The following is a 25,915-nucleotide window of genomic DNA, read 5'->3' as shown; positions in this document are numbered from 1 at the left end:
ACTACTGCCCAAGAGCCAAATCGGCCTCCTCTCTTTGTATTGATATAGCCTGTGAACTAAAAGTGATGTTTACTTTTTAAATGGCTGAAAAAGTTTAAAAATTATTGTTTTGTGACTTGAAAATTTACTGAAATTCAAATTTCAGTGTCTGAAAATGAAGTTTGATTGGAATATAGCCGTGCTCGGGTTATGTATTGGCCGTGTGCTTTTGTGCCACCGTGCCAGGGTCGAGTAGTGGCAGCAGTGACCTTGTGGTCTGCAGAACCCAAAATATTTACTCTCTGGCTCTTTGTAGAAGATGTTTGCCTACCAACCCCTGATGTATGATAGTGGTTTTTCAGAGTGTGGCCTGTAAATTCCAAGCTAGTTCTTGAGACCCTTATATTGAATTCATACGGCCAAGACTGATAATAACTACTAAGGTCTTTCCTTTTCCACTTTGTTCGTGTTTGAACTAAAAGTGCAAAAGCTGTTGTGGGTGTAAAACTGCTGGTGCCTTAATTAGAGTCAAGGCAGTGGCACCAGACTACTGGCAGGTATTCTATTTTTCAGTGTCACACGGTCCTAGTAAAAAAAACTCCATGTTTACATAAGGATGCGCTTCCAAAACAGAGTCATTAATTTTGTCTTTACTAATGCGTCCATGTCTTTCAAATAGTCTTTGTGGCAGAGTAGGCCCGTTTTTCCACACGCTTCTTCTCTCGTAAGCTAGTTTCTCGGCTTGGGAGAGGGAGCAGGGGTGAGCGCGCAGCTCTCTCATTCAGCCTGGCGTTCAGGCCGTTTGCAACGACAGCAGCAAAACAGTGCTACTCGCCACTGTATTTTGTTGCTGTTGTTTTGGAAAATTGTGATCTTTTTCACAAGTTTTTGTTTATAATAATATGTAATGAATTAACCAAGTATTTCAAAATGTTTCTCTTTTAGTTCCAGACACATTTTATAAATAACAGTAGATCTAAACCACACACACGGGGTCTCGGTAATTTTCAGGAGTATAAAATTACCCTTAAAACCAAAACTGACTGATCTGTATGAGGTGGTTTCTCTTCACATGTCAGAGGAAAATAATGGCAGTGACTTTTTGTTGTCATTTGGCCTAAGGTCCTTTTAGGAACATCCCAGAAGTCCAGTGGTATTCATGATGATTTGTTTGAGCATGCTGAAATGATCCATGTGCTTAGACCTGCCAGCCTCAGTGTTGATAGAGCATCCAACGACTTGCGTCACTTTTTCCTATTTTTGGTGGTTGTTATTAGGGTATACTCTGAACTATTTCATTCTTTAAAAACAAATCTAGAAGCAGCTGAAGATTCTTTTGTTTTTCAGTTACTTTCCCTTCATTTTGTTCTTTCTTCCACATTATTTCAGCACAAAAATGTTAAGCCTGCCCTAACTGGAACTGATAGTATTTAGTTTGAAAACCTTAAAGATGCTGTCCCTTTGAACTTGAATGTCTTGCAGTGTATTTTTGGACAGATTCTTAATTATGCTAAAGGGAGTTAGGCAGTGATGGTTATGCAGTTCATTAGCCACAGCCTTAAATAATAGAGAAAACAGACCTTGTCAGGATTATTGTGTATCCCTTTGAAAGGTTTATGCCCTCCCAGAAGATCATTGATGCTTAATTGGGAAAAAATTTTTTTGATGTTCATATGAATTCCACATTCATTGACAGTTTCCAAACATATATCATTTCTAAGCATTTCAGTACTTGATGGAAAAAATCCAAACAATACAAACAATAAACTGGAAAGGTCTCAGGAGGGAAAGGACTTGAAAGTAACCTCAGGTATAAGGTTATAAGCATTCATGGAGTTGATCATGGTTACAAGAAGGAGGGTGTCCAGGAAAATTTGAAACATATTTGTAGACTTTATTTTTGAGTGTCTTACTCGGTTTATTGACAACTTATTTATTGTGGTACTTGAGCCTTAGCATTTTTCAAATGTTTGGGCGATGGAATTGACCCTTAAAAGTAGAAGTACTCTAAAGCACTGTGATAGCAGCATCTGCACATGAAATGAGAGGAGGTGAAAAGGCCAGTCTTTTGCTGTTTTTAGAAAGTATTTCATTCTTTTCATTCCCTTTTGTTAGATGCATTGTTCTGTTTGTCTTTATTTCCTTGCCCTTTTCACTGTCACTTGGATTCCATTTATTCGGATGGAGGTATTTAGAGGTGTATAGCATTTCCTTAGATGCCTGGGCATCATTGTTTGCCAGGTTTTTAATTACTGCAGAAGGCTTTCTGCTCACTAGCTATGCATATTTTTGAAAGCATGTATGTTAAAGGTAGCAGTTCATATTAGTCTTATGGATATTAATTTTTGTTTCAGCTGTTAAATACCAATCAACTTCTCTCATTTAAAAAGATAAAACTTAAAAGAGAAAAATATAAATAACTGTGACATTACTTTATGGCAGAGTAAATCCAGCTAATTTAATTATGTCTTGAATAGTCTGCAGCCTGTCTTAACACTGGTGCAGACCTAGCCTTTAATTGTATAGACCTAGCCTTTAATTGGGATCCAAAGAAGAAAAGCATCCAGCATGTAAAGTCACACTTAACACCTAGTAATAATTTTAAGTGTTTAAAAATAATGATTTTTTTTTTTTTTTTCCACGTGAAGGTTCTAAGGCCCAGCAGCTTCTGCAAGGACTACAAGCAAGCGATGAAAGCCAGCAACTCCAGGCAGTTATTGAGATGTGTCAATTATTGGTCATGGGAAATGAGGAGACACTGGGAGGGTTTCCTGTCAAGAGTGTTGTTCCAGCTTTGGTAAGAGAGTTTTCCCCTCGTTTTATCCCAGTCATCCTCTGAATGCTGCCCATATTTTTTTTTTTTTTTTTACTAAAAAAAACATGATTATTGTCGTTAGGAATTTTAAAATAGGATAGAACTAAGAGATAGTAGAGTGTGGCTTAGTGCTTTTATTTCATGCTTTATAGAGATTGTGCGTGACTGTTAATGATGGATGAGTAAAATTTCTAAACCATTTCTTTTTTTTGATAAATTTATTTATTTTTTATTTTTATTTTATTTTTGGCTGCGTTGGGTCTTCGTTGCTGTGCGCAGGCTTTCTCTAGTTGCGGCCAGCGGGGGCTGCTCTTCGTTGCAGTGCACGGGCTTCTCCTTGCAGTGGCTTCTCCTGTTGCAGAGCACGGGCTCTACGCACGCGGGCTTCAGTAGTTGTGGCTTGCGGGCTCTCGTGCGCAAGCTCAGTAGTTGTGGCGCATGGGCTCAGTTGCTCCTCAGCATGTGGGATCTTCCTGGACCAGGGCTCGAACCTGTGTCCCCTGCATTGGCAGGCGGATTCTTAACCACTGTGCCACCAGGGAAGCCCTAAACCATTTCTTGTATGCTATCTTTGATACTTCAGTGACCACGTTTTAAATTTCAAGTTGTTAGCCCCATCAGGTGATACCTTGATGTACTATGCCAAAACTTACATGCTTTTTTCTTTTAAACTGGTGATTCACAGGACAATAACAAGCAGCTCACTTGTGGGTTCTCTTTGTGGGCCATCAAGGTTTCATGCTTGATAGCAGTGTGCATGGCAGAGCATTCAAGCCAGAACACCACATGGATCCTCCAGCTAAAAAAAAAATGTTTTATGTTAAGCAAAAACAAAAGAAACAAAACAATACTCAACAATAGAAAAACAATTTTTTAAATCTTTTAATGATTTTTCAACACAGTTGTGAGTTGATATTTAGAATTTATTAATATTTTAATCGCTTAAGCTTTTTAATGTGAAAACAACAGGAAGAGAAATTGCCATTACTAAATGTAGGCCCTTGAGCATAATACATCTTTCAAATAGTGGCTTGGTAATTTTCTCAATGCTAGATTAAAGAAATTGGCTATAATTTAAGATTAAAATTAAGTCTGAATGAAATAGTAACAGAAGACTAACATAAGCATGAATATACATTCATAGTGTATTTTACCTTGGAAGTTAAATATCATTCAAGTCTTTGTTTACACATCTAGTAAAGTTGACAAAAGTGAAACTGTGAGTGGAGTATCAGATTGTCTCATTTGATCACATTATCACATTACGGAGAGAGCTGAGTGAAGACCAGTCAAATACAAGATGACATAGTCTTTATTCGTCTTGTTCTTATTTGTTGGATGGCTCTGCTCTGGCAGGAAGTGATAAAGGATAGAACAGTCTCTTTACCTTCTGCCATGCAGACCTCCTGGTAACAAAAGCTAGCTCTCAAGTCTTACCAGTTCCACTCTATAGGTTTGCATATTAATTTTTTAATGTTTCATGAAAGCAGTATTAGCCTTTGTACTCTGACATTTACCTATGTTTATATTCATGCTCAAATTATTGATTTCTTCAGTAGCTGGCTTTTATGGCCTGAATTAAACTTCCTTGTTTGTTTTTGTTCATTTAAAAAATAAATAGTAACAAAGGACTAGGTTTACCATGTACTTACCTCTGTTAAACTGCAGTTTTTTTGTTTTTTTTTTTTGTTTTTTTTTTTTAACATCTTTATTGGAGTATAACTGTTTTACCATAGTGTGTTAGTTTCTCCTTTACAACAAAGTGAATCAGTTATACATATACATATGTTCCCATATCTCTTCCCTCTTGCGTCTCCCTCCCTCCCACCCTTCCTATCCCACCCCTCTCGTGGTCACAAAGCACAGAGGTGATCTCCCTGTGCTATGCGGCAGCTTCCCACTAGCTATCTAATTTACATGTGGTAGTGTATATATGTCCCTGCCACTCTCTCACTTTGTCACAGCTTACCCTTCCCCCTCCCCATATCCTCAAGTCTGTGCTCTAGTAGGTCTGTGTTTTATTCCCGTCCTACCACTAATCTCTTCATGACATTTTTTTTCTTAGATTGCACAGCTGGTGGGAATGTAAATTGATAAACTGCAGTTTTTATTGGTTAAATAAAGAAGTTGTTAAATCTAGGCAGAAACATTAGCATAATCCAATTTTCTTAATTTGCTGGTGGTATTGATTGGATTTAAGTACTTGGCTGACCTGCACAAGTCAGCTCATGCTGTTAATAATGAATTGTCCAGATTTATCTTTCATCACAGTTGAATATTATAAATATATATTCATCAATCACCATACACCTGTGTGGCCATAAACAGTCATTTTTGGTGAAGAATCTGTTTACAGCAGTTCTTCCCAAATGTGGTATTACAAGGTTCATTCCACCTTAAAGAATTGGAGAACTTATTACTTTTTCTGTTAGCATAACAACCACTTTAGAGTAGGTGTTTTATAAGTGACTGATTTGTAGGTGATTTGAGACAGAGTGTGCACGCTTGTGCATGTGTGTGTGTGTTTATGTTTAACAAAAACAGTTATCAGGATCTCTGGTATATAGATATATTTTACCAAGCATAAGTCAGAGCTGAGAAGACATTCATATTAAATGAATATTGCATTAGGATATCTGATGTCTGACGTACATTTAATTGAAAGGTACTTCACAGCTTAAATTCAATGCATTTAAAATTTCCATTGAACTAGAAGACAGTGAATGATTGTCTGTTTCCCCAGGTAGGAAATTTCTTTGGTAGCTTTGGCTGCTTCAGGAAGATGGAGTGTATATCTGTAGTAGTTTTGCATCCCCTCCTTTGAAAAACATGGTTAAAATCTGCTTAAGGTCTTTCCCACAAGAAAAACTAAAAATCAGATGTTTAGACTAACTCATGCATTTGTAAAATAATTATATTACTTTGAGCTTTAATTAGCACATAATTCATTTTTGATGTGATCAATATCGTGTTTAAATCCTATACTACTGTGTACTTTACAGCTGAGTTAAATGGTGCTTCCCTCAACTTTTAGAGAAGCTAATTTACAAGAGTTTATAAACTATGATATTGAATCTGTACTGATAGTTGTTAATTTAACAAATGTCAGTGCATTGCTGGTCTGTTTACTTATGTATAGTACTTATTGACACCTGTTAAGCCCTCAGTGACATGTTAATGGGCTTCTGAATGGGGGAATAGAGGCACCAGGAGGGTTGGTTGTAAGCAGCAGGAAGGCTTTGCGTTTGACCTGGATCATTGGTGATGATTATCCCAAGTCAGTGCTTCAGTGTATGTGTCATGCCCTCCTAAGCATAATCATTTATTGTGTATGCATGCTAGGTTTTAACTTGATATTATTTTTGTATGGTAAAATTCTTGGATCATACAGTTCTATTTCAGTTGAAGTAGAAGAAATACTTCTAGGACTTCTAAGAATATAGCTTCTAATACTTGTTATAATCTTTTTAAACAGATAACATTACTGCAGATGGAGCATAATTTTGATATTGTAAGTATGTACTATGTTTTTAAAAACCACTCCAAATTTAAATTTTGAGTTTTTATTGAGTAAAAATGGCTTCTTTTCTAGATGAACCATGCTTGTCGAGCCTTAACATACATGATGGAAGCACTTCCTCGATCATCCGCTGTTGTAGTAGATGCAATTCCTGTCTTTTTAGAAAAGGTAATCCTACTTCTGCCCAACTTGTTCGAAAGCAGACATAGGGGAATCACATTGAGAACTCTTTTGACTGTTGAATTCTAAAGTAGTATATCAAATTGTGAGGCCACATTAAAAGACATTTTTTAGCATCCATTATTTAACTAAAGTATATTTTTTAGCCAGGGTTTCAGAAAAATGTTTTATGTCTGGCAGAGCGGCAGTTTAAAGTTGATGCTAATAAAGCATTTGTAAAATCAACCCGGTATTATAATTTTTTAATGATAGCAATTACTGCCTTAGTATAAAATCTTTCAGAGAAGAACTTAAAGCCCTTGATTAAAAATAATCTCATTATTTCTAGAAAACATCCCAGTGAGGTTGATAGCTATTTATACCCTCATTTTACAGCTGAGAATGCTGAGACAGACAAAGTGCCTTGCTCAAGGTCATAGCACAGTAAAATTTGCATTATCTGATAACTTTGGAATATGCTATAAAGTTTAAAACTTGACTTTTAAAATTTGTTGTATAAACCAACCCGTTTATTTTAAACATGAAGATTTAAAGTTATATAATTGAATTTAGTTTATTCTCTATGTAAAACATATTTTTCAACATCTTTAAAGTAGTTGGAAGGAAAAAAAAAGTATTGGCAGTACGTTTGGCTTAAGCACATAAATCGCTGGTTTCCTATGGTGGGTTTCAGGTTAGAGGCAGTATGGATTGATGGAAATTAGAGAAAGTGTTGTTTATTCATGTCAAAGATGAGCAACGAGTAAAAAACTTGAATGATAACCTTAAGTTTCCTATTTATATGTTCCCAGCTGCAAGTTATTCAGTGTATTGATGTGGCAGAGCAGGCCCTGACGGCCTTGGAGATGTTATCACGTAGACACAGTAAAGCCATTCTACAGGCGGTAAGTGTTGTTACTGAAGGACTATATTTCATTTAATGTTGGATTTTAGATCCACATTTGTATGAGTTCCTAGATTGCAGTCTCTATAAGGTACACATGCTGTTTCCAAGTGATGTGCTAGACTTTTAGTAGGCTTTTTAAAAAATTGCTGATAAAAGGGTATTTCTTGGCTTTAACAGTTTCCTATATTTTAGGGTGGTTTGGCAGACTGCTTGCTGTATCTAGAGTTCTTCAGCATAAATGCCCAACGGAATGCACTAGCAATTGCAGCCAATTGCTGCCAGAGTATCACGCCAGATGAATTTCATTTTGTGGCAGATTCCCTCCCATTGCTAACCCAAAGGCTAACCCACCAGGTACAACATAAACCTATTTTATGTATCATAAAACATTTTTATTACATTTTTTTAAATGCTAATTTCAACTAGGGTCTTAAATCTTCCAACTGGATATGTAACTTGGAAATGTTCTGATCTGTGTTTTTTCCTGTTACCTAGTCATGTACTATATATTAGGTTATTTTATGAAATTTCAGTGGATTTACCCAAATGAGCAGTACTTCTTCGTTTATGATATCTTCAACTATTTTGACTTTAGGGGTAAATTTATTATTTCAGCAAACACTGAGTGTTTCCTATGTAATATGATCAGAATTTCCTTTTAGAAAGATCACCATTTCCTGAAAGGTATTGGGTTAGGCAGGCAAGACTAGGAGGGTATGGGTTAAGATCACAAGAGAGATGAGACTATGTATGTGCCAGATAGAAATGAAATAAGAAACGCAGACTGCAGCTGTCTGGGGTTGGAGAAGTACAGGAGCAATTAGGAGATGGACTCAGTGGGCCTGGTGTTGCAGTATGAGAAGCAGAGCTTATAGAGCCCCTGGTGGAGGACCGTTCGTGAGTTAAGCTTTGAGATTTTAGAGAAATTGAATTTTCTTGTAATGTTTCAAAGTGTTGTTATCGCTTAAGAGCTTTTTAGAGATCTGACTTTTAAGTCACCTTTACAAAGTGTGCTTAAAATCTTCTTGGGGAAAATTAGGTACATAAAATATACAGGCATACCTCGGAGATACTGTGGGTTCAGTTGTGACCACTGCAGTAAAGCGAAATATCACAATAAAGCGAGTCACAAGAATTCTTTGGTTTCCCAGTGCATATGAAAGTTCTTTTTGGCGACGGACCCGTAGTGGTCCATGGCCTGTTAGGAACTGGGCCGCACAGCAGGAGGTGAGCAGCGGGCGAGTGAGCGAAGCTTCATCTGTATTTACAGCAGCTCCCCATCGCTCGCATTACCGCCTGAGCTCCGCCTCCTGTCAGACCAGTGATGGCATTAGATTCTCACAGGAGCATGAACTGTGCTGTGAGCTGCGCATGCGAGGGATCTAGATCGTGCGCTCCTTATGAGACTCTAATGCCTGATGATCTGAGGTGCAGCTGAGTCGGTCCCATCACCCCCACATGGAACCATGTAGTTGCAGGAAAACAAGCTCAGGGCTCCCACTGATTTCTGCATTATGGTGAGTTGTATAATGATTTCATTATATATTACAGTGTAATAATAATAGAAAGAAATAAAGTGCACAGTAAGTGTAATGCGCTTGAATCATCCCGAAACACCCCCCCCCCCCCACCAAATCTGTGGAAAAATTGTCTTCCATGAAACTGGTCCCTGGTGCCAAAAGGGTTGGGGACCGCTGATGTAGTCTATAAAAAACAATGTACATACCTTAATTAAGAAATCCTTCATTGTTAAAAAATGCTAACCATCATTTGATCCTTCAGGGACTCGTAATCTTTTTGCTGGTGGAGGTGGGGAGGATTTAACCTGTTGGGAGAATTACCACAATGTAATACAGAGACAGGAAGTGAGGGAGTGCTGTTGGACAAATAGCGCCAACAGACTTGCTGGGTGCAGGGCTTCCACAAACCTTCAAATTGTCAAAAATGCAGTATCTGCGAAGTGCACTAAAGTGAAGCACAATGAAATGTGGTAGACCTATATTAAATAAGGTGTTTACATAAGATAGGTAAAATAATATTGATTATTGAATCACTGGAGGATTTTGCTTCTAAGATGATCAAGACACAAGTAGTGCCATTCATTTTTTATTTAGTTTAAAAAACTTAGCAGGCTGAGATAACCTTTACTTTATGGGGGCTAGAAATGTTTCTCTAGTTAGGTGTGAGTTCACCTTATTTTGGAAGTATGGCTCGAGAATCAGAGAAGTTAAATAGGGGGCCCTGTTTCTAGACTTAAATCCTGACAGCGAAGGTGTAGGACTTCTGTAATACCAGAATTACTTTTCATTTTTACACAACTAAGTCTAGTTTTTACATCTGAAGCCCGTTTATCAATTAGAAAAAACCAAAGTCTATCAAAATATGCCATTAAATTGTTCTTTCTGTTCTTATGAGCATTATTCCAAAGGTTTTTTCATTAAGATCAGTCTAATAGTATTTAGATTGTTTTCATAGTGATAGAGCAGATCTATATCAAGTTTTTCTTATCAGTAAACCTCTGGCTCACACACATACTTAACTATTTACAACTTTTTAGTGAATGCATGTTTTAAGCATTTCTACTTGTAAGGCTTTTTAGAATGGTAGGATGTTTATTTTTTCTTTATTATAGCTTTTGTTTAGGTATTGAAATTATAGAAGTACAAAAGTTGTTCCCTTTCTATGTATTTTCTTTTTATATGTTGGGTTCTTAATGGAGGGAGAGAGGTTCTATCAGTATGGTTCTCTTTGCTTTGCAATCATGACATTACTGATTGTTTGCTTACTAGGGTCACAGCATTTTCAAAGCTCATATCTAATTAAGTCTTGAAGAATTTGGGGTTAGGAAGAGGATAAGGGAGTGACGTACGACGGTGTAAATGTTTTATATTAACAAACTTTATTTTCCTTTATTAAAAAGGACAAAAAGTCAGTAGAGAGCACTTGCCTTTGTTTTGCACGTCTAGTGGACAACTTCCAACATGAGGAGGTAAGCGCTTAGTCTTTGTTGGTATTTTCATGAAGTTGTTAAATTGCTGCCTCACGAAGTAACAGTTTTTTCTTTCTTGTGTTTGTGAAGAATTTACTCCAGCAGGTTGCCTCCAAAGATCTGCTGACAAATGTTCAACAACTATTGGTAGTAACTCCACCAATTCTAAGTTCTGGGATGTTTATAATGGTGGTTCGCATGTTTTCTTTGATGTGTTCCAACTGTCCAACTTTAGCTGTTCAACTTATGAAGCAAAGTAAGTGCTATTTTATTATTCTGTTTTATACAGGAAAAACAGCTTGTGTTTATGTGTGTGTGTGAGTTTAATCTCTGTTACTAAGTAAAGTCAACAAAAGCAAGTAGAAATGGCTAATATCACAGGCACTGGATAGTAAAGGAAGAAAAATGTTAATATGTAATAAATTTGTGTTGCGACAATACAGTAATGCTGCCTACGTACAATTTTTAAAGTATATAATATATTAAAATTTTACCCTTGGTGTAGGGCTAAAGACCCAAAGTCATTGCTTTCTGTATAATATCAATTAAGTAATGATGCTTCATTAGGAGAATTCTGAGTTTTATGTTACCAGTAACTGCTTCTCTTTTGCTTATAGGTAGTCCTTTTTTCCCACATTAGATTTTCCAGCAGTTTATGATCCCAGAATGCTTTCTTCCCTCAAAACGTTGGAACTTATTTACACAGATGAATGTCTCTGATCTTTGCTACTTAAGTATTTCTAAGCCTTTGCCAAACTTACACATGCAGGGTATCAAGTTTTATCACACTGCTATTGCAATTGCCCATTAGATTTCACAAGTTAATGTCAGAAGACATCCGTATGTTGTGATTATTGCTGGTAGAGCGTTGATCACTTTTTTATGAAGCACCTATCATTGTGGCTAATTTCATGTCCATAATTCTAATCTCTGAGGGCGTTACCTTGGGAGTCAGTGACGCCACTCACTGACAAAACCGTCTTTGTCCCACCACTTCAAACAGAATATTAAGTGGTATAAGAGGACTTTTTTGGGCGGGGGGGGACTCAGTTTTATATTTCGCATTACTTGTGAATTTTAGCACATGGCACAGAATTTTGTAGAAAAATAGTGTTGCTGAGGTGCTTTATTGAAGAGATTCCTCTTACAGCATTGAGTCATTCCTGAGCTTAGTCTCCCAGAGAACACTGTTTTGCTTACGCCATGAACAGAGTCCTCTCTGCCTAGATAAGCTTGGGAAAGATTTAACTCGTTTTTTGCGTAGTCATAATGTACTTTGCTTATTAAAATCCCTTAGGGCCCCCTCGAATTTTCCCATTTCTTGAAGTTTGCCCACAGGATTATCTCTTGTTACCGTGTGGTGTGGAACAGCATTTTCCTATATCCTGGTTTGGGAAATTCCTATCTGACTTTTGTTTGTTTTAACGTTTTGGAATTTTTTCTTTAGCATGATGAATGTTTTCACCCCTTCTGCATACTTTAGCCAGTTTGCCACATAATCATTCTACTTCAGTAACACGAACCTCTCTGGTTCTTTCCATTTTGTTGTCATCCTCTGATCTCTTTAAAATAGAAGAAGTTAATGATGTACCATTGCCATCTATTCATATTTCTTACGAAAGTTGGCAAAATGACTTTTTCAAGAACTTTTTAAAAATTTTAATCACTGTTTGTGAAATTTCAGTGAGTCAGAGATTTATCCACACCCCTCTGCCCAAATTAATGGTGAATACTTTCCTTGACAACAGAACTTACTGAATACTGGCAGAACATTTCAATGAAATGTTTATGTATATTTCGCGTATGTGTAGTATTTTATAGATACCAACAGAGACACAGCCCTTTCTTTAGGTTGTAACTGTTAGAATGACCAAAAACCTTCGGAGCCTGGGGGCTTCCTCCACTCACTGTCAGTGTCAGTACACTAAACTAGTTTTCATGCAAAGTCTTCCATAAACTGATGTCTTCTGGGGATGGAAGCTTGTGGTAGAGGATATTCTAATGATCTTTAAATTTAGTTGGCATGCTTACTGTCATTTAAGGTAAAGGTTTTCCTGATCACAATATGGTAATTTCAGATGCTTTTAACTGCTGTGTTTTATTCTATTGGTCACATGTTTTCAGTATATTTGAATTGAAGACAAATATATAAATATACTTGAGTCGAGGATAAAATATGTTCAGTACGCTGTTTTGCAAAGCACTGTGCTCCTCAGGGAAAGTCATACAAGATCCCTGAAGTCTCTGCGGTGGATTTGTGATTAGGTGTCTTGCTGGAAGGTTAGGACTCAAACTTAAGTCCTCAGAAAGAAATTGTTTAAATCTTTATAATTTTTTTAAGGTTTTAATGACAACTCATTTGGATTTTTCCCTTTAATTTCTGTGGTATATAGCTGTACAAGAAAATATTTCTAATTGTTTCCCCCCTAGGCAATGATTGCCTTTTAAATATGGCAATATAAGTAGTTTCATAGGGTTTTGCATTTTGTTGTTGGTTTTACAGACATTGCAGAAACACTTCACTTTCTCCTGTGTGGTGCCTCCAATGGAAGTTGTCAGGAACAGATTGATCTTGTTCCACGAAGTCCTCAAGAACTGTATGAACTGACATCTCTGATCTGGTAAAGATTGGGCCAATAGTAACTGTGGTTTATATGAGGGTATTTTACTTTAGAAACCTGGTATTTACTGACAGCTCAGGAAGCTACTTATTAAAATAATTGCACCTTTCGTTTTCAGTGAACTTATGCCATGTTTACCAAAAGAAGGCATTTTTGCAGTTGATACCATGCTGAAGAAGGGAAATGCACAGAACACAGACGGTGCGATATGGCAGTGGCGTGATGACCGGGGCCTTTGGCATCCCTATAACAGGATTGACAGCCGGATCATTGAGGTAGTAGTTTCATCGTACCGTTTAAGTATGTCTTATTTTGGTGGAGAGCGGGTGTAGGGCTGGAGTGGGGAGGTGGACATGTGTACTTAAATGTGCTCAGTGCTGAATTAACTCAAGATTTTCTCATTTTGTCTCCTGAGAACAAGGTCCTCATTTCTGTTCAGGTCAGAAAACATGACGTTCTAGCCCTGCTTCTGCTGCTCACTACCTGATTGACTTGGAGCAAGTAATTTAAGATCTTTGTTCCATAGTTTCCTCATTTCTGAAAGGAAACACGGGAGGAGTTAGGCTGCATGTTTCTAAAAGTCCCTCCTATCTCCTATCCAGAAGAAATCTCTCAGAAGCAAAGATTATGTACAAGTAGCTGCTTCTCAGTATTTTTAAAGAGCAAAAATGTGGAAACAATCTAAATATCTAGCTTTAGATGAATGATTAAGAAAATTGTGAAATATACATAGGTTTGTATATGATCCAGACCTTAATGGGATGCATTTTAATGACTTAAAATATGATATGCTATAAATGAAAACAAAATGTTCAAAAAAATTATGTGACTACTGACTCTTGGGAACTCGGCAAAAGAAAAGAGGAATAATGACAAAGGAAAGAAACACACTAAAATATTTAGTGATTTTTCTGTGAAGGTTTTTATGTGTGATTTTATTCTTTTTTCCATACTTCTTTATATTAAGTTTGCACAGAAATATTTCAAAAATTTCTCAGGTTAGGAAAATATTTGCCCTAGTTTAGGAAGTGTTGGGTCCCTGCATTATTTGAGATGTCAAGCATCATTTACTAATGTTTTCATATATAAGTTACTTTAAGTATTAATATATTTTCTAATTTCAACCTGTGTTATTAGAACTTTTTAGGACATGACACTTAAATAGACTTTTTTCTTTAAGGTCCTTTCCCCTAGTTAGTTTCTAAAAATGAGTTTGTGAAAAACATGTTGCAGGATCGGAAGATCTTATGAAAAGATCTAAATTCAGAGCTAGCTGTTATGTTATGAGCAAGTTAAAGGTGACTGGTCTTTGTGCATTGTTAGCCTTAGTTTATAAGTAGGTCATAGTCTCTAACGCTAAGCATTCTTCTTTTTAGCACTTTCCCGATAATTGTATTTTCACTGTTAGTTAATTGTCTTGTGTTTCCTAAGAGTCCTGTCTTGCATTCAACCAAGGAATTCCATAAGAATGAATATTTTATCGCTTCTTTAGGCTGTCTAAAATCAAGCAAACAGTGTTAATCCTGTTATCTCATTTGAGATACATACTTTGTAATACTTGCCACCCCTGGGGATTACTTTCTTTAGTTCCAGTTGTGTCCCTTTCAATCTTAGGGCATCATTTAAATGTAAAGTCTTTTTTGTTTCCTAAGGATAATTTTATAGGATCATTTTGTTTAAAGGGGGATTTTGATGGGCTGCTAGGAATCCATGCTGTAAATAACATTTTAACCTAAGAATTAGATACTAAGATTTATGGATAACAATTTTTTTTCTGTCAGCAATGTCTTCAAGGCCTTTTTAACACAAATAGTGTCGTCTTCATGTCAGTGATTCTACATGACTGGATCCTTCATCAGGATTTTACCTGTATTTGTCTCAGGGGACCTGATAGGTCCTGTAATGTATATTTGTGTTTAATTAAAAACGGTTTGTTGAGTGAATGAGTTTTGTCACATCCACACTATTAAAACTTCTGTATTCAGTTACTTCACCATCTAAAACCTGATGAAACGAATATGTAAGTTAGCATTTATTGAGGGTTCCCACTGTGTCTTAAGTTGATAAATTTCTCCATGTTTATATTCAAGGTTTCTCTCTCTTTGCTCTCAGGCAGCCCATCAGGTCGGTGAGGATGAGATAAGCTTGTCCACTCTGGGACGAGTTTATACTATTGATTTTAATTCTATGCAGCAAATCAATGAGGACACGGGAACAGCACGTGCCATTCAGAGAAAACCTAACCCCTTAGCCAATACTAACAGTAGTAAGTATCTTTTGAGTTAAAAGTAGTACTGTATTGTCTGTGAGTAGTATTTGCAATAACAGATAATTGTTTTATGGAGTGTTATTATTAAACTTAAGACAGTCGCATAGTGGTAATTAATTTTTGTTGTTGCTTTAATCGGCAAATGAGCCAATATTAACTGGCATCTTCCCCAAGATTTTCCTACTTCTGTGATCTGCAGTGTCCTGGACTCGAGTCAGAATTGTCCTGTGCATCCCTTTCCCCACCACCGCCTTCCAGTTTTATTGAGATATAATTGACACACAGCACTGTATAAGCTTAAGGTGTACAACACAATGGCTTGACTTACGTCATGAAATGATTATCACATAAGTTGAGTGAACATCCAGCTTCTCATAGATAGAAATGAAAGAAATAGAAAAAAAATTTTTGTGTGTGGTAAGAAACTCTTAACGTTCATATATGACATCAACAGCGTTAACTATATTTGTCATGTACGTTACATCCCTAGTACTAATTTACCTCATAACTGGAAAAGCTTATACCTTTTGACTGCCTTCATCCAGTCCACCCCCCGTCGCCCCCGCCCCCCCGCCCCCGTAAGCACAAATCGCATCTCTTTGAGTTTGGTTGTGAAGTATAATGAACTTAGAACACTACGTTAGCTCCTGTTACACAACATAGTGATTCAGTACTTCTGTACATTTCAAAAAGATCGCCATGATAAGTCTACTTACTATCTGTCACCAAAGGTATTATATACAACAGTAAGTGACTGTATTCCCCATGCTGTACATTTCTTACTCGTGACTCATTTATTCTGCAACTGGAAGTTTGTTCCCCTTAAATCTCGCTCACTTATTTCTTTTCTCCCCTCACCCCCACCCCTTTGGCAACTGCCAGTTTGTTCTCTGCAGCCCATGCAGTTTTTTAAATCTGATCCTTCTATCCCTGTTTTACCTTTGGATCCACTCACACCCCATCATATTAGTTCTTTCCAACCTTTTATTTTATACTTTCCCACCAAAATTCTCTTAATTAATGAAGAATAGGTGATCGTGATTTTTTTTTTTTCTTTTCAGGTTTCTGTCATTTGTTCCTTTCCTGAGGGATTTAGTTCATTGCTTTTGCAGGTCTAGGCTAGAGTGCAAGGGTCAGCATACTGTTTCTGAAGAGGACCAGATAGTAAATATTTTAACCTTTGCAGGCCACGCAGTCTCTCTATTCAGCACTGCTCTTGTAGCTCCCAAACAGCCATATACAATATGTAAACAAATATATGTGGTTGTGTTCCAGTAAAATTTATTTACAAAAATAGGTGGTGGGTGGATTGGGCCTTTTGACCATACTTTGCCAACCCCTGTTCTAGCGCTTTTCATCCGTTACCTTTCCCCTGCACCTTATTCCCTCTAATCAAAGTGACAGGTCATCTTGTTTTTCCAGTTTCTTGCTACATACTCACTGTCCAGTTTTTCAACTCTGTTTATTTCTTACTAGTGGTTTTAGCTGGCTAATACTGAAACATCTCCAGTATTTTGTGGAACATATATTAGTAAAAATAAGAGATACGGTGTAGTGGTGCCTTGTGCTTTTCAGCTGGCCAGAATGGTCAGTGGTTTTTTAGCGGGCTAAAATTTGTCTTAATGCCATTTGTAGACCCCAGTTGATTGCATTAGATAAGTTAATTTGCTTTATAACCAAAAAGGTTTTATAGCATTTCAGATAATTACATCAACTTGAATGCTTTATGTTATTTATTTTGTTTCTGAAGTCTGTAACTTTAGGATTATACATTTTTTTATTACAGGTGGATATTCAGAGTTAAAGAAGGATGATGCTCGAGCACAGCTTATGAAAGAGGATCCGGAACTGGCTAAGTCTTTTATTAAGACATTATTTGGTGTTCTTTATGAAGTGTATAGTTCCTCAGCAGGACCTGCGGTCAGACATAAGTGCCTTAGAGCAATTCTTAGGATAATTTATTTCGCGGATGCCGAACTTCTAAAGGATGTCCTGAAAAATCATGCTGTTTCAAGGTGTGTTCATGAAAGTGGTGAAAACACTTTAGAAATCCAAGTCTCTGCAAGTAACTTCAGAAATCTTTAAAGAAATAGTATAGAAAAAATGTGCACAAAACAGTTTATTTGGAGTATTTTGAGCCCTTCGTTGTCTTTCTGTATTCACAAACACCTTTGATAAAGAATAAATTAAATGCAAAAGTTGAGCATTTAAGAAAAATTCTTGTTCTGGTGGACTGGTTTGACACTTAAAATATTTTGCTCTCAAATTTAAAGTAGGATGGCCAGCAGTAATTATCAAATTCAGACAAATGTTTTATATACAAATGCTTTCTTTTTTTAGTCATATTGCTTCCATGCTATCAAGCCAAGACCTGAAGATAGTAGTTGGAGCACTTCAGATGGCAGAGATCTTAATGCAGAAGTTACCTGATATTTTTAGTGTTTATTTCAGAAGAGAAGGTAATGCCGTTCATGATAGTTAATTCATGGTTAATCTTTTAGTCTAAACATTATTTCAGTAGAAGTATAGTTATACGCTATAGAAAAAAAATTAAACTGTTATTTTTATGTAAGATATTTGCATGCTTACAGCTTTAATACATAGAGAGCATCTTCTATAAATCTTTTGTTATAGATTGTGTGAGATTCACTGTCTGTTGATGAACACTTAGTAAGTTTCAATGATTTGAGTGTTTATGGCCCAGAAGCAATCATTGACTTTTCTCTTTATGCTGATAACATACAGTTGCCCATAAAGATTCTTTGAAAAAGTCAGAGGTCACTTCCCAAGGAATCCTGTTAGTAGATCAGAACAGCTGTAAAAGGGATTATTTTTTTACTTCACTGTGTAGATAATGGAATATTTCAAGGCTTGGAATAATCTTCAGAATGCAATTGGCGTAGTCCTCTAATTTGAGGAATTTCAATGTGGAAATCAGCCTAGGGGACATGGTACTTTTCTGTTCTTTTCTTGAAGACCTCAAAGATGAAACTGTTATCACTCATGTGGGTGTTTTATTCTTTTTAAACCTGCCAAGATATTAAAAGTTGCTTCTCATCAACAGAAATCTCTTTATGGGTCTTTTTGGTCTATTAGGTTACTTTGGTCTTGTGAGGATGCAGAAGATGATGGTGTTTTCCCCTCACTTAATACTTTAAGACTGAAGTCTTAGAAACAGTCCTGGTTCTTTATGCATATGATCTGTTTTCCATTCTTTTGATCACCTTTTCTTATGCTGGATTCATTTCTCTTTACATCTTGAGAATGTAACAGACGTACTAGTGTAATAGTATTGAATCAAATGGGAAGAAGTTTTCAGTGTTTCTTATTAGCTCTGTTCAAATAACAGTGAGTTTTCAAAAAAAATCCAGCACTACACATTTATGTGAAATAGAAGGCAAACTCTCTCCATTTCCCAGAGATAATAACTATGGTTAACAAATCAGGTTTTCTGTGCTCACATAAATGCCTGGTATGTATTCTTATTTTTAGCCGTAGATTATCTTGTATTTTGCATTCTGTATTTTGTTTTTGGTATTCTGTTTTTGTTGTTGTTTGCTTTTAGTTGCTTTCTGATTTGGAAGCATATCAGAATCGGTCTTTTTTCTCAATGATTTTTTTAAAAAACTTTGGTAGAATCAACTATGCTGTCAGGTTGAATTTTCCGCCCCCAAATATTTATATAGCATATACATTATGAAGTCTATGGAGGAATGTAGATTGGTTCTACCCCTTTGCATCTGGCTTGTCTCGCTGTTCTTTCAGGTTCCACTTAAATGTCACTTACTAGCCTGCCTTCTAGATTGTTAGATCTCCCGATTGTACGCTCCAACAGCACTGTATTTTCTTTTTCATAAGCAGTTCACTCTTTATTCGTAGTTTCTTGTTAAATGTATCTTTCTCATTAGTTAATAAGTGCCCTGAATCCATTTTTCTTAGCCATGGCCATATCCTTAGTGCCTAGCACACAGTCTGGCATATATGATTGCTGCAAATAATACTTGGTAGAACGAATGCCTGAAGTTTGAATTCATTCAGACTTTTTTTTTTTAATAAAAAGAATCTGATGGAAAGCTCTGAACTCTTCCTCAGAAAAATGTGATTGTGTGAACATGCACTCACATACATTCAGACACACAGATTCGCATATAGTTTACATACTGACATTCAGATACACACCTTTATATCCCCCCTCCTCTCATGTACATCTTCCCACAGTCCGACCCCAAATATAAACCCTGCCTTATAAGTTACTGTTCATTTCTCCTCATACACCTCCAGGGATGTGAAAATCACCATCCTTCAATAGCTGGTGTTCTCTTTTTTTGGCAGTAGTGTTACTGTGATCTTATCTCATTGTAGTATTTGAAGTTAATGACTGTAGGTCTTTTTCTTCCTTCTGGCTATCAAGCCACAGGTGCACTGCATTTCTGTAATTGCTTATTGTTTTTATAAAGGGTATTTTAAATTTCCAGTAGGAATTTACATGTGACCCCATTACGTATCCTACATTCGGGTTTTGAGTATTGGCAGACAGTCAGTATAAATATCTTTTCTTTAATTTTGAATTTGCCTACTACTTTTCTTTGGAGTCAAGTTGAAGACTCTGGCACCTAAAGTTATTTTCCTATTTGCTGGGTACTTTTTATTCATTCCTTGTGAATCCGTGTTAGCATTTAGGGATCTTATATTGGTGGGGAGGTGGTCCTGATTAACACATACTCTCTTTAATCTCTGCTCTGTAAAGGTGTAATGCATCAAGTAAAACACTTAGCAGAATCGGAATCATTGTTGACAAGTCCACCAAAGGCATGTACGAATGGGTCAGGATCCTTGGGGTCCACGACGTCTGTCAGCAGTGGAACAGCCACAGCTGCCACTAACGCCTCAGCTGACTTGGGGTCCCCCAGCTTGCAGCACAGCAGAGATGATTCTTTAGATCTGAGCCCACAAGGGTAAGTCAGAGTTTTGCAGTGATTTTTGTGCACTCACACAGGGAAGTAACTGGTAAAATATTACGGAGAGTGTACGTTTTCTATTTTTCCATGTATATTGTGTTAGATATTTAATGGGAATGGGAAGAAACCTGTTGTATTTAAGCCGTGTTTAGGAACCACAAGAGATACATGGTGTTTCCATATGAGGGAACTAAGGCTCAGAGAAGCTAAGTGACTGGTATAGTGTCATGTACTTATTTTACAGATGCGGGATTTGAGCCCTCATTTCTGATTCCATAATCTTGCGATTATTTACTATATTGCAGCATACATACCAGCTTTAAGAAATCCAGATATTTAATATAGTGAAAAATATTAAAAATCGGAATTTTTAGACTGGAAGGGGAAAAGATCCTGATTTCCCATTTATCTTTAATTGGCATATGGGAACTTCTGCTGTTAATAAAGGCAAATGAGAGTTCTAAGTTCTCTGCTTCCACCTCTTTTCTAATTCCTTTGTTGTACTGTGCTGCTGAGAACATTACTAAACCCTCGTGTTGGTTTTCATTTTGTTGTGTTGAAACAAATCACACTCTAAAAGTGTTTTTGTTTCTTCGATGTAAGCTGAAAAGTAGACCTTGGTAAAACATATTATACTTAATAAGTGGGGTCCAATAATTTAATCTTATAAACTGCAAGGTAGCATTGTCCTGTGAAGCTAGCCCACTCAGAATCCCAGCTGCTTTTGGTGCCCCCTGGTGGCAGTTGTCCACGCTGGTTTAAATATGAATTTTGGCAATTCTGTGACTTCTGGCACAGTGTCTGTTAATTTTAGGAAGCTGCTGGGTTTAAGTGGGACCATGTAGTGGGCACAGTCCAAGGAGTTTGAGAATGCCAGAGACCCTCCACCTTCACTGTTTTCAAGTTGGATTGTCTTGCCATTTTCCCTCCCAGCCTTGCCTGCCTCTCTACTTCCTCCCGAGCCCCGCTCCCTCCCCCAGCTGCTGCAGTAACCTTAAGTCATTGCAGATGGTAGGAAAAATCCGAACGAACTTTTTGGCCAGCCCAATGGTCTGTGATAGCACAGGCACTTGGTAAAATATGATGCAGCTCAGACAAATGCCGTATTTCTGAGCTACATACGTAAAGTATATGAAACAAATATGCAATGCAAGGAACCTGTATGATTATAGGTTCTGACAGTTGATACTCTTAAAGAAAGAGGAAAGGACCTTTTTCTTAAAATACTTTCAGAGTTTTAAGTGATTCCTTTCTCTTCTAATATGGTTTTAAATGAAAAGTTTATATAAATTTGTAAAGGTGGAATTGTTTAATTTTAAGTTTATTCTTCGAAAGTTCACTTGTCCTGATCGTCAGGTATATTGATCACACTATTAAGTGCTTTCAATAGACATGTCAGATGTTGGAAGACTTTAAATATTTTTTCCAAACTTTTTCTTACTTGGGTCATAGACCAACTGAACCAGAACTTTTTTTCATCTTGCCCACTTTATGTAGCTTTGTTGTTTGAAGAATGAATGATATTTTAAACTATTTCTAGTGTTGTTAAAGATAGTGAAAATAGTACACAGAGGCTACATACGTTCTGTTTCATGTATTCTAATTCAAAATAGGCTATTCAGACTATCACTTGGCACATTTGTTCACAGATAATTTTGAATTTTTTAAAAAAGTACTTATCGGGCTTCCCTGGTGGTGCAGTGGTTGAGAATCCGCCTGCCGATGCAGGGGACATGGGTTCGTGCCCCGGTCTGGGAAGATCCCACATGCCACGGAGTGGCTAGGCCCGTGAGCCATGGCCACTGAGCCTGTGTGTCGGGAGCCTGTGCTCCGCAACGGGAGAGGCCACGACAGTGAGAGGCCCGCGTACCACAAAAAAATAAAATAAAATAAAATAAAAAAGTACTTATAAGTGCATTCATTTAGGATGTCATGGCCATTACACACCATGAAATTCCTTTGGGTAGTATTGGAAAGTATTTTGATAATATTAACACTCAATGCTATGTGTATTTTACTTATTGTCATTTAGGTTAGGGAAGAAATAAGGTACTCAGATTTAACATATTCTTTTTCTAGTTTATGCATTGCATATTTGTTTCCTATGCTTTATGTATGTACTGCATTTAATAATGGAGTTTAAGACAGGATTAATGAGATATTCTATTTGGTTTTCTTTTTTTAAAATTAATTGATTTTTTTATTAAATTTATTTTTTTTTAATTTATATTTGGCTGTGTTGGGTCTTCGTTGCTGTGCGCCGGCTTTCTCTAGTTGCGGCGAGCGGGGGCTACTCTTCAGTGTGGCACATGGGCTTCTCATTGCGGTGGCTTCTCTTGTTGCAGACCCCGGGCTCTAGTCGCGGGCTGCAGTAGTTGTGGCTCACGGGCTTAGTTCGGCATGTGGGATCTTCCCGGACTAGGTCTCAAACCCGTGTCCCCTGCATTGGCAGGCGGATTCTTAAGCACTACACCACCAGGGAAGTCCCTGGTTTTCTTTTTAGTAGTTCAGTGTAGTCAAATAGCTAACTATTTTCTGAACTAATCATTTTCTGTGTGTACACTTCTAGAACATTGGTGCAGAGTTGGCATTAAATAATCACTATATGAAAAATATGCTGTTATAACAATATTCTGCCATTTTAGCTTGCTTTTAAATGAGTGATGATACTAAATCATGGTAAGTGCTAAACTTATCCCATGTTTTCCCATGTGACAGTCGATTAAGTGATGTTCTAAAGAGAAAACGACTGCCAAAACGAGGATCAAGAAGGCCAAAGTATTCACCTCCAAGAGATGATGACAAAGTAGACAATCAAGGTAATTTTTGTGATGAAACTGTGAGGCAGTAAAGGGAAAGGTGGTAGCAGTTAAAGATACATACTTCATTAAAATTGCTGATAGCTTTGAAGCATGGCTGAGTTTCCTGAATTCCCAGTGTTCTTAGTTCTCTTATCTAATTTATTAAGAGTGGGAATCTTAAAATTCAGTTGGTTTTCATCGATTGCATTGAAATGATTTAATCATCATTCTCTTTTCATAGCTAAAAGCCCCACCACTACTCAGTCACCTAAATCTTCTTTCCTGGCAAGCTTGAATCCAAAAACGTGGGGAAGGTTAAGCGCACAGTCTCACAGCAACAACATTGAACCGGCCCGAGCTGCGGGAGTTAGTGGTCTTGCCAGGGCCGCCTCAAAGGACACCATATCGAATAACAGGTAAGGTGGGGGGGTTCTGTGTCACCTCTGTTCTCAGGTCAGAAAAACTTCCCATTTTTCAGTCGGCATATTTATTATATGGAGATGAAACATGGACACAGACCTTTAATTTATGCCCAGAGGTGGCATAGCTCAAGGATGGAGCCGATTCTCAATTCTTGAACCCTGTGTCTGGCTTTGTCCTGCGTTCCAGTCTCACATTTTAAAATTCCTTTCAACATGTCTTCTTGGGAGTTGTGTACGTTCAGAGCCAAAACAACTAGGTTTCCCATTGAACCTGTCCTTTAGTTCTGTTCTGGAAAAGGGAAAGCCGACGTATTTTCTGTACACGTACATGCGCGCTCTTTTATGGTAACCCTCCTCTACCCTTTACGATGGAAGGTAAGGCTCTTAGAGCAGAGCCCTTTTTTGGAAACTTAGAACTCTGTCAGCTAAATTATTTCACACCAGTTTATGGCTTTAAAAAATTATTTCTTTAAAATCCTAAGGATTGTTTTGTTTTTTGGCTCTGGATGTAACATACCAGCAAGGAGTACTACTTCTGCAAATAAGAAATTTTAAAAAATCAAATTCCATTGGGAAAACAAGTCCTTTTTGTTTGGTTGATTGCTTTGGTTGGTTGGTGTTCTGAACTTCAGTTAATAAAAATAATTAAGCAAATGTATTTCTGAAGCCATCAGAATTTGTAATTTAAACAGTGAGGTCTCAGCTGTCATAGCTAATTGTGCACCTAACAGGTGGATGTTTCTTGTCTATAGTTCTTTACTTCAGCTCTCCAGGGAACATAAACAAAGGACAGTGCAGATACGTCTGTACCTTAGAGAACAGTCATGTAAAATTGCTTTCAGGTGAACACTCAGGAAACTCTTAGGTTGTCCTAAGAGTCCCTAGAAGTTAGAACTGTTTCTTTGGTCTTCATGTAATGACCTGAAATGTATTTTAAGTACCTGTGCATTTCTCTAGGTATATCTTAGCCCACTTTCAAAGTGAAACTTAATTGGGTTAATGTGGAATCTGAATTTACTAGCCTATAAGCATCGGCCAAAAAGGATTTTAAATGTAGCAACTATTTACCTTTGACCAGAAGTTATAATTGAAATCCTTTCTGTGTACACTGAGACTTTAATATCTTTTTCCTTCTGGCAGAGAAAAAATCAAAGGTTGGATTAAAGAGCAGGCACATAAATTTGTAGAGCGTTATTTCAGTTCTGAGAACATGGATGGAAGCAACCCTGCATTGAATGTCCTTCAGAGACTTTGTGCTGCAACCGAACAACTCAACCTCCAGGTACCGTGACTGGTGCATCTGTCTGGTTCTCTTTTGTCTCTTCCGGCGTCTCTTCCGTCCTGCTCTTCCTTTCCTTGGTGACTCTCTAGCTTTTTAGCCAGACATGTACCTTTGGTGCTGACATTTCTTTAACTTGTCCCTTGACTTTTCTTGCATCATTTTATCATTAGATGGGCTAGACATCTGGTATTTTATTTGACTTTCTTTCCTTCACCTCCCTTATTTCTTGACAAATGAAGAGACTTCAGAAATGTCCCTCAAGCACATCTCTTCTCTCAGTCCTCTTCAGCTACAGGTGTTAGCATTGAGAAGACCTTCCTTAACCCCTGTTTACCTGTGGCCTGAGAGTGCTCAGAGAGGGTAGAGATGTAATAACTAAGCCTTTTGTGTTTCATCTGACTCTGTTTCCATTTTTGATATACTTTGAGCAATATGAGTAGTACATGTTTTCCAAGAAATTGTCTGTTTCATTCAGACTTTAAATGTACTAATATAAAGCCATACCTTGAACTCTTGTTACATCTTTTCATTTTGGTATTGTAGCTCTATTCCTCCATTCGTATTCTCATCCTTTGTCTTTTTTTAATTTTTTAACACAACTCCATTGGTTGAATATGGAGGTGTTTTTTTTTTTTTAATGTTAGTATGGTTACTGGTTTTCTGTCATGAAGTAGTAACATTTTGTGAATGTGTGTGTAGATAAGATGTTATTTTTCAAAGCTCTACCAAGAATGCACCACCTGCCCCTGCCTTCTTTTTTAAAGGTGTTAAGAAAGTATCCAGTTGCTTTTGGGGAAATGTGAATTGTGCGTTTAGTAAAGACTGTCTCAATCAGTAAATACTGTTTTCAACTCTTTCAGGTGGATGGTGGAGCTGAGTGCCTTGTAGAAATCCGTAGCATAGTCTCAGAGTCAGATGTTTCATCATTTGAAATCCAACATAGTGGATTTGTGAAGCAGCTATTGCTTTATTTGACATCTAAAAGCGAAAAGGATGCTGTGAGCAGAGAGATCAGATTAAAGAGATTCCTTCATGTATTTTTTTCTTCTCCAGTAAGTTATCTAATAATAATGCCTGTGTGTCTAAGTTTAAGCGTCATTGTTCACTAGTGTGTATATTTTCATCCCAATAGTAATTTCGAGTCGTTTTTGGTCAAGATATTGAGGTAAAGTTTTTAGCTTGCTTGTTATACA

General features: G+C 37.1%; 1 protein-coding gene across 16 annotated transcripts in view; it reads left to right on the top strand.

The window, feature by feature from the left end:
• TRIP12 (thyroid hormone receptor interactor 12) overlaps window positions 1-25,915 on the top strand; it is a 145,834-nt gene that overhangs the window by 92,096 nt on the left and 27,823 nt on the right. For 7 of the 16 annotated variants that reach the window (XM_055090356.1, XM_055090354.1, XM_024124554.3 and 4 more), the window contains 17 exons: window positions 2,628-2,776; window positions 6,270-6,305; window positions 6,387-6,482; window positions 7,286-7,378; window positions 7,573-7,734; window positions 10,301-10,369; window positions 10,460-10,625; window positions 12,873-12,990; window positions 13,109-13,268; window positions 15,103-15,256; window positions 17,046-17,274; window positions 17,600-17,718; window positions 20,007-20,214; window positions 22,936-23,036; window positions 23,260-23,434; window positions 24,581-24,722; window positions 25,583-25,774. In XM_055090356.1, the coding sequence (XP_054946331.1) occupies window positions 2,628-2,776; window positions 6,270-6,305; window positions 6,387-6,482; window positions 7,286-7,378; window positions 7,573-7,734; window positions 10,301-10,369; window positions 10,460-10,625; window positions 12,873-12,990; window positions 13,109-13,268; window positions 15,103-15,256; window positions 17,046-17,274; window positions 17,600-17,718; window positions 20,007-20,214; window positions 22,936-23,036; window positions 23,260-23,434; window positions 24,581-24,722; window positions 25,583-25,774 (2,369 nt within the window). The remainder of the gene's footprint in view (window positions 1-2,627; window positions 2,777-6,269; window positions 6,306-6,386; window positions 6,483-7,285; window positions 7,379-7,572; window positions 7,735-10,300; window positions 10,370-10,459; window positions 10,626-12,872; window positions 12,991-13,108; window positions 13,269-15,102; window positions 15,257-17,045; window positions 17,275-17,599; window positions 17,719-20,006; window positions 20,215-22,935; window positions 23,037-23,259; window positions 23,435-24,580; window positions 24,723-25,582; window positions 25,775-25,915) is intronic. The other 9 variants (XM_024124558.3, XM_024124555.3, XM_007127039.4 and 6 more) reach the window with 3 other exon arrangements.

The sequence above is a fragment of the Physeter macrocephalus genome, chromosome 2 (assembly GCF_002837175.3).
Source record: "Physeter macrocephalus isolate SW-GA chromosome 2, ASM283717v5, whole genome shotgun sequence".
Taxonomy (NCBI): domain Eukaryota; kingdom Metazoa; phylum Chordata; class Mammalia; order Artiodactyla; family Physeteridae; genus Physeter; species Physeter macrocephalus.
Note: the sequence above shows the minus strand (reverse complement) of the source record. Positions and strands in the feature narration are given on the sequence as shown.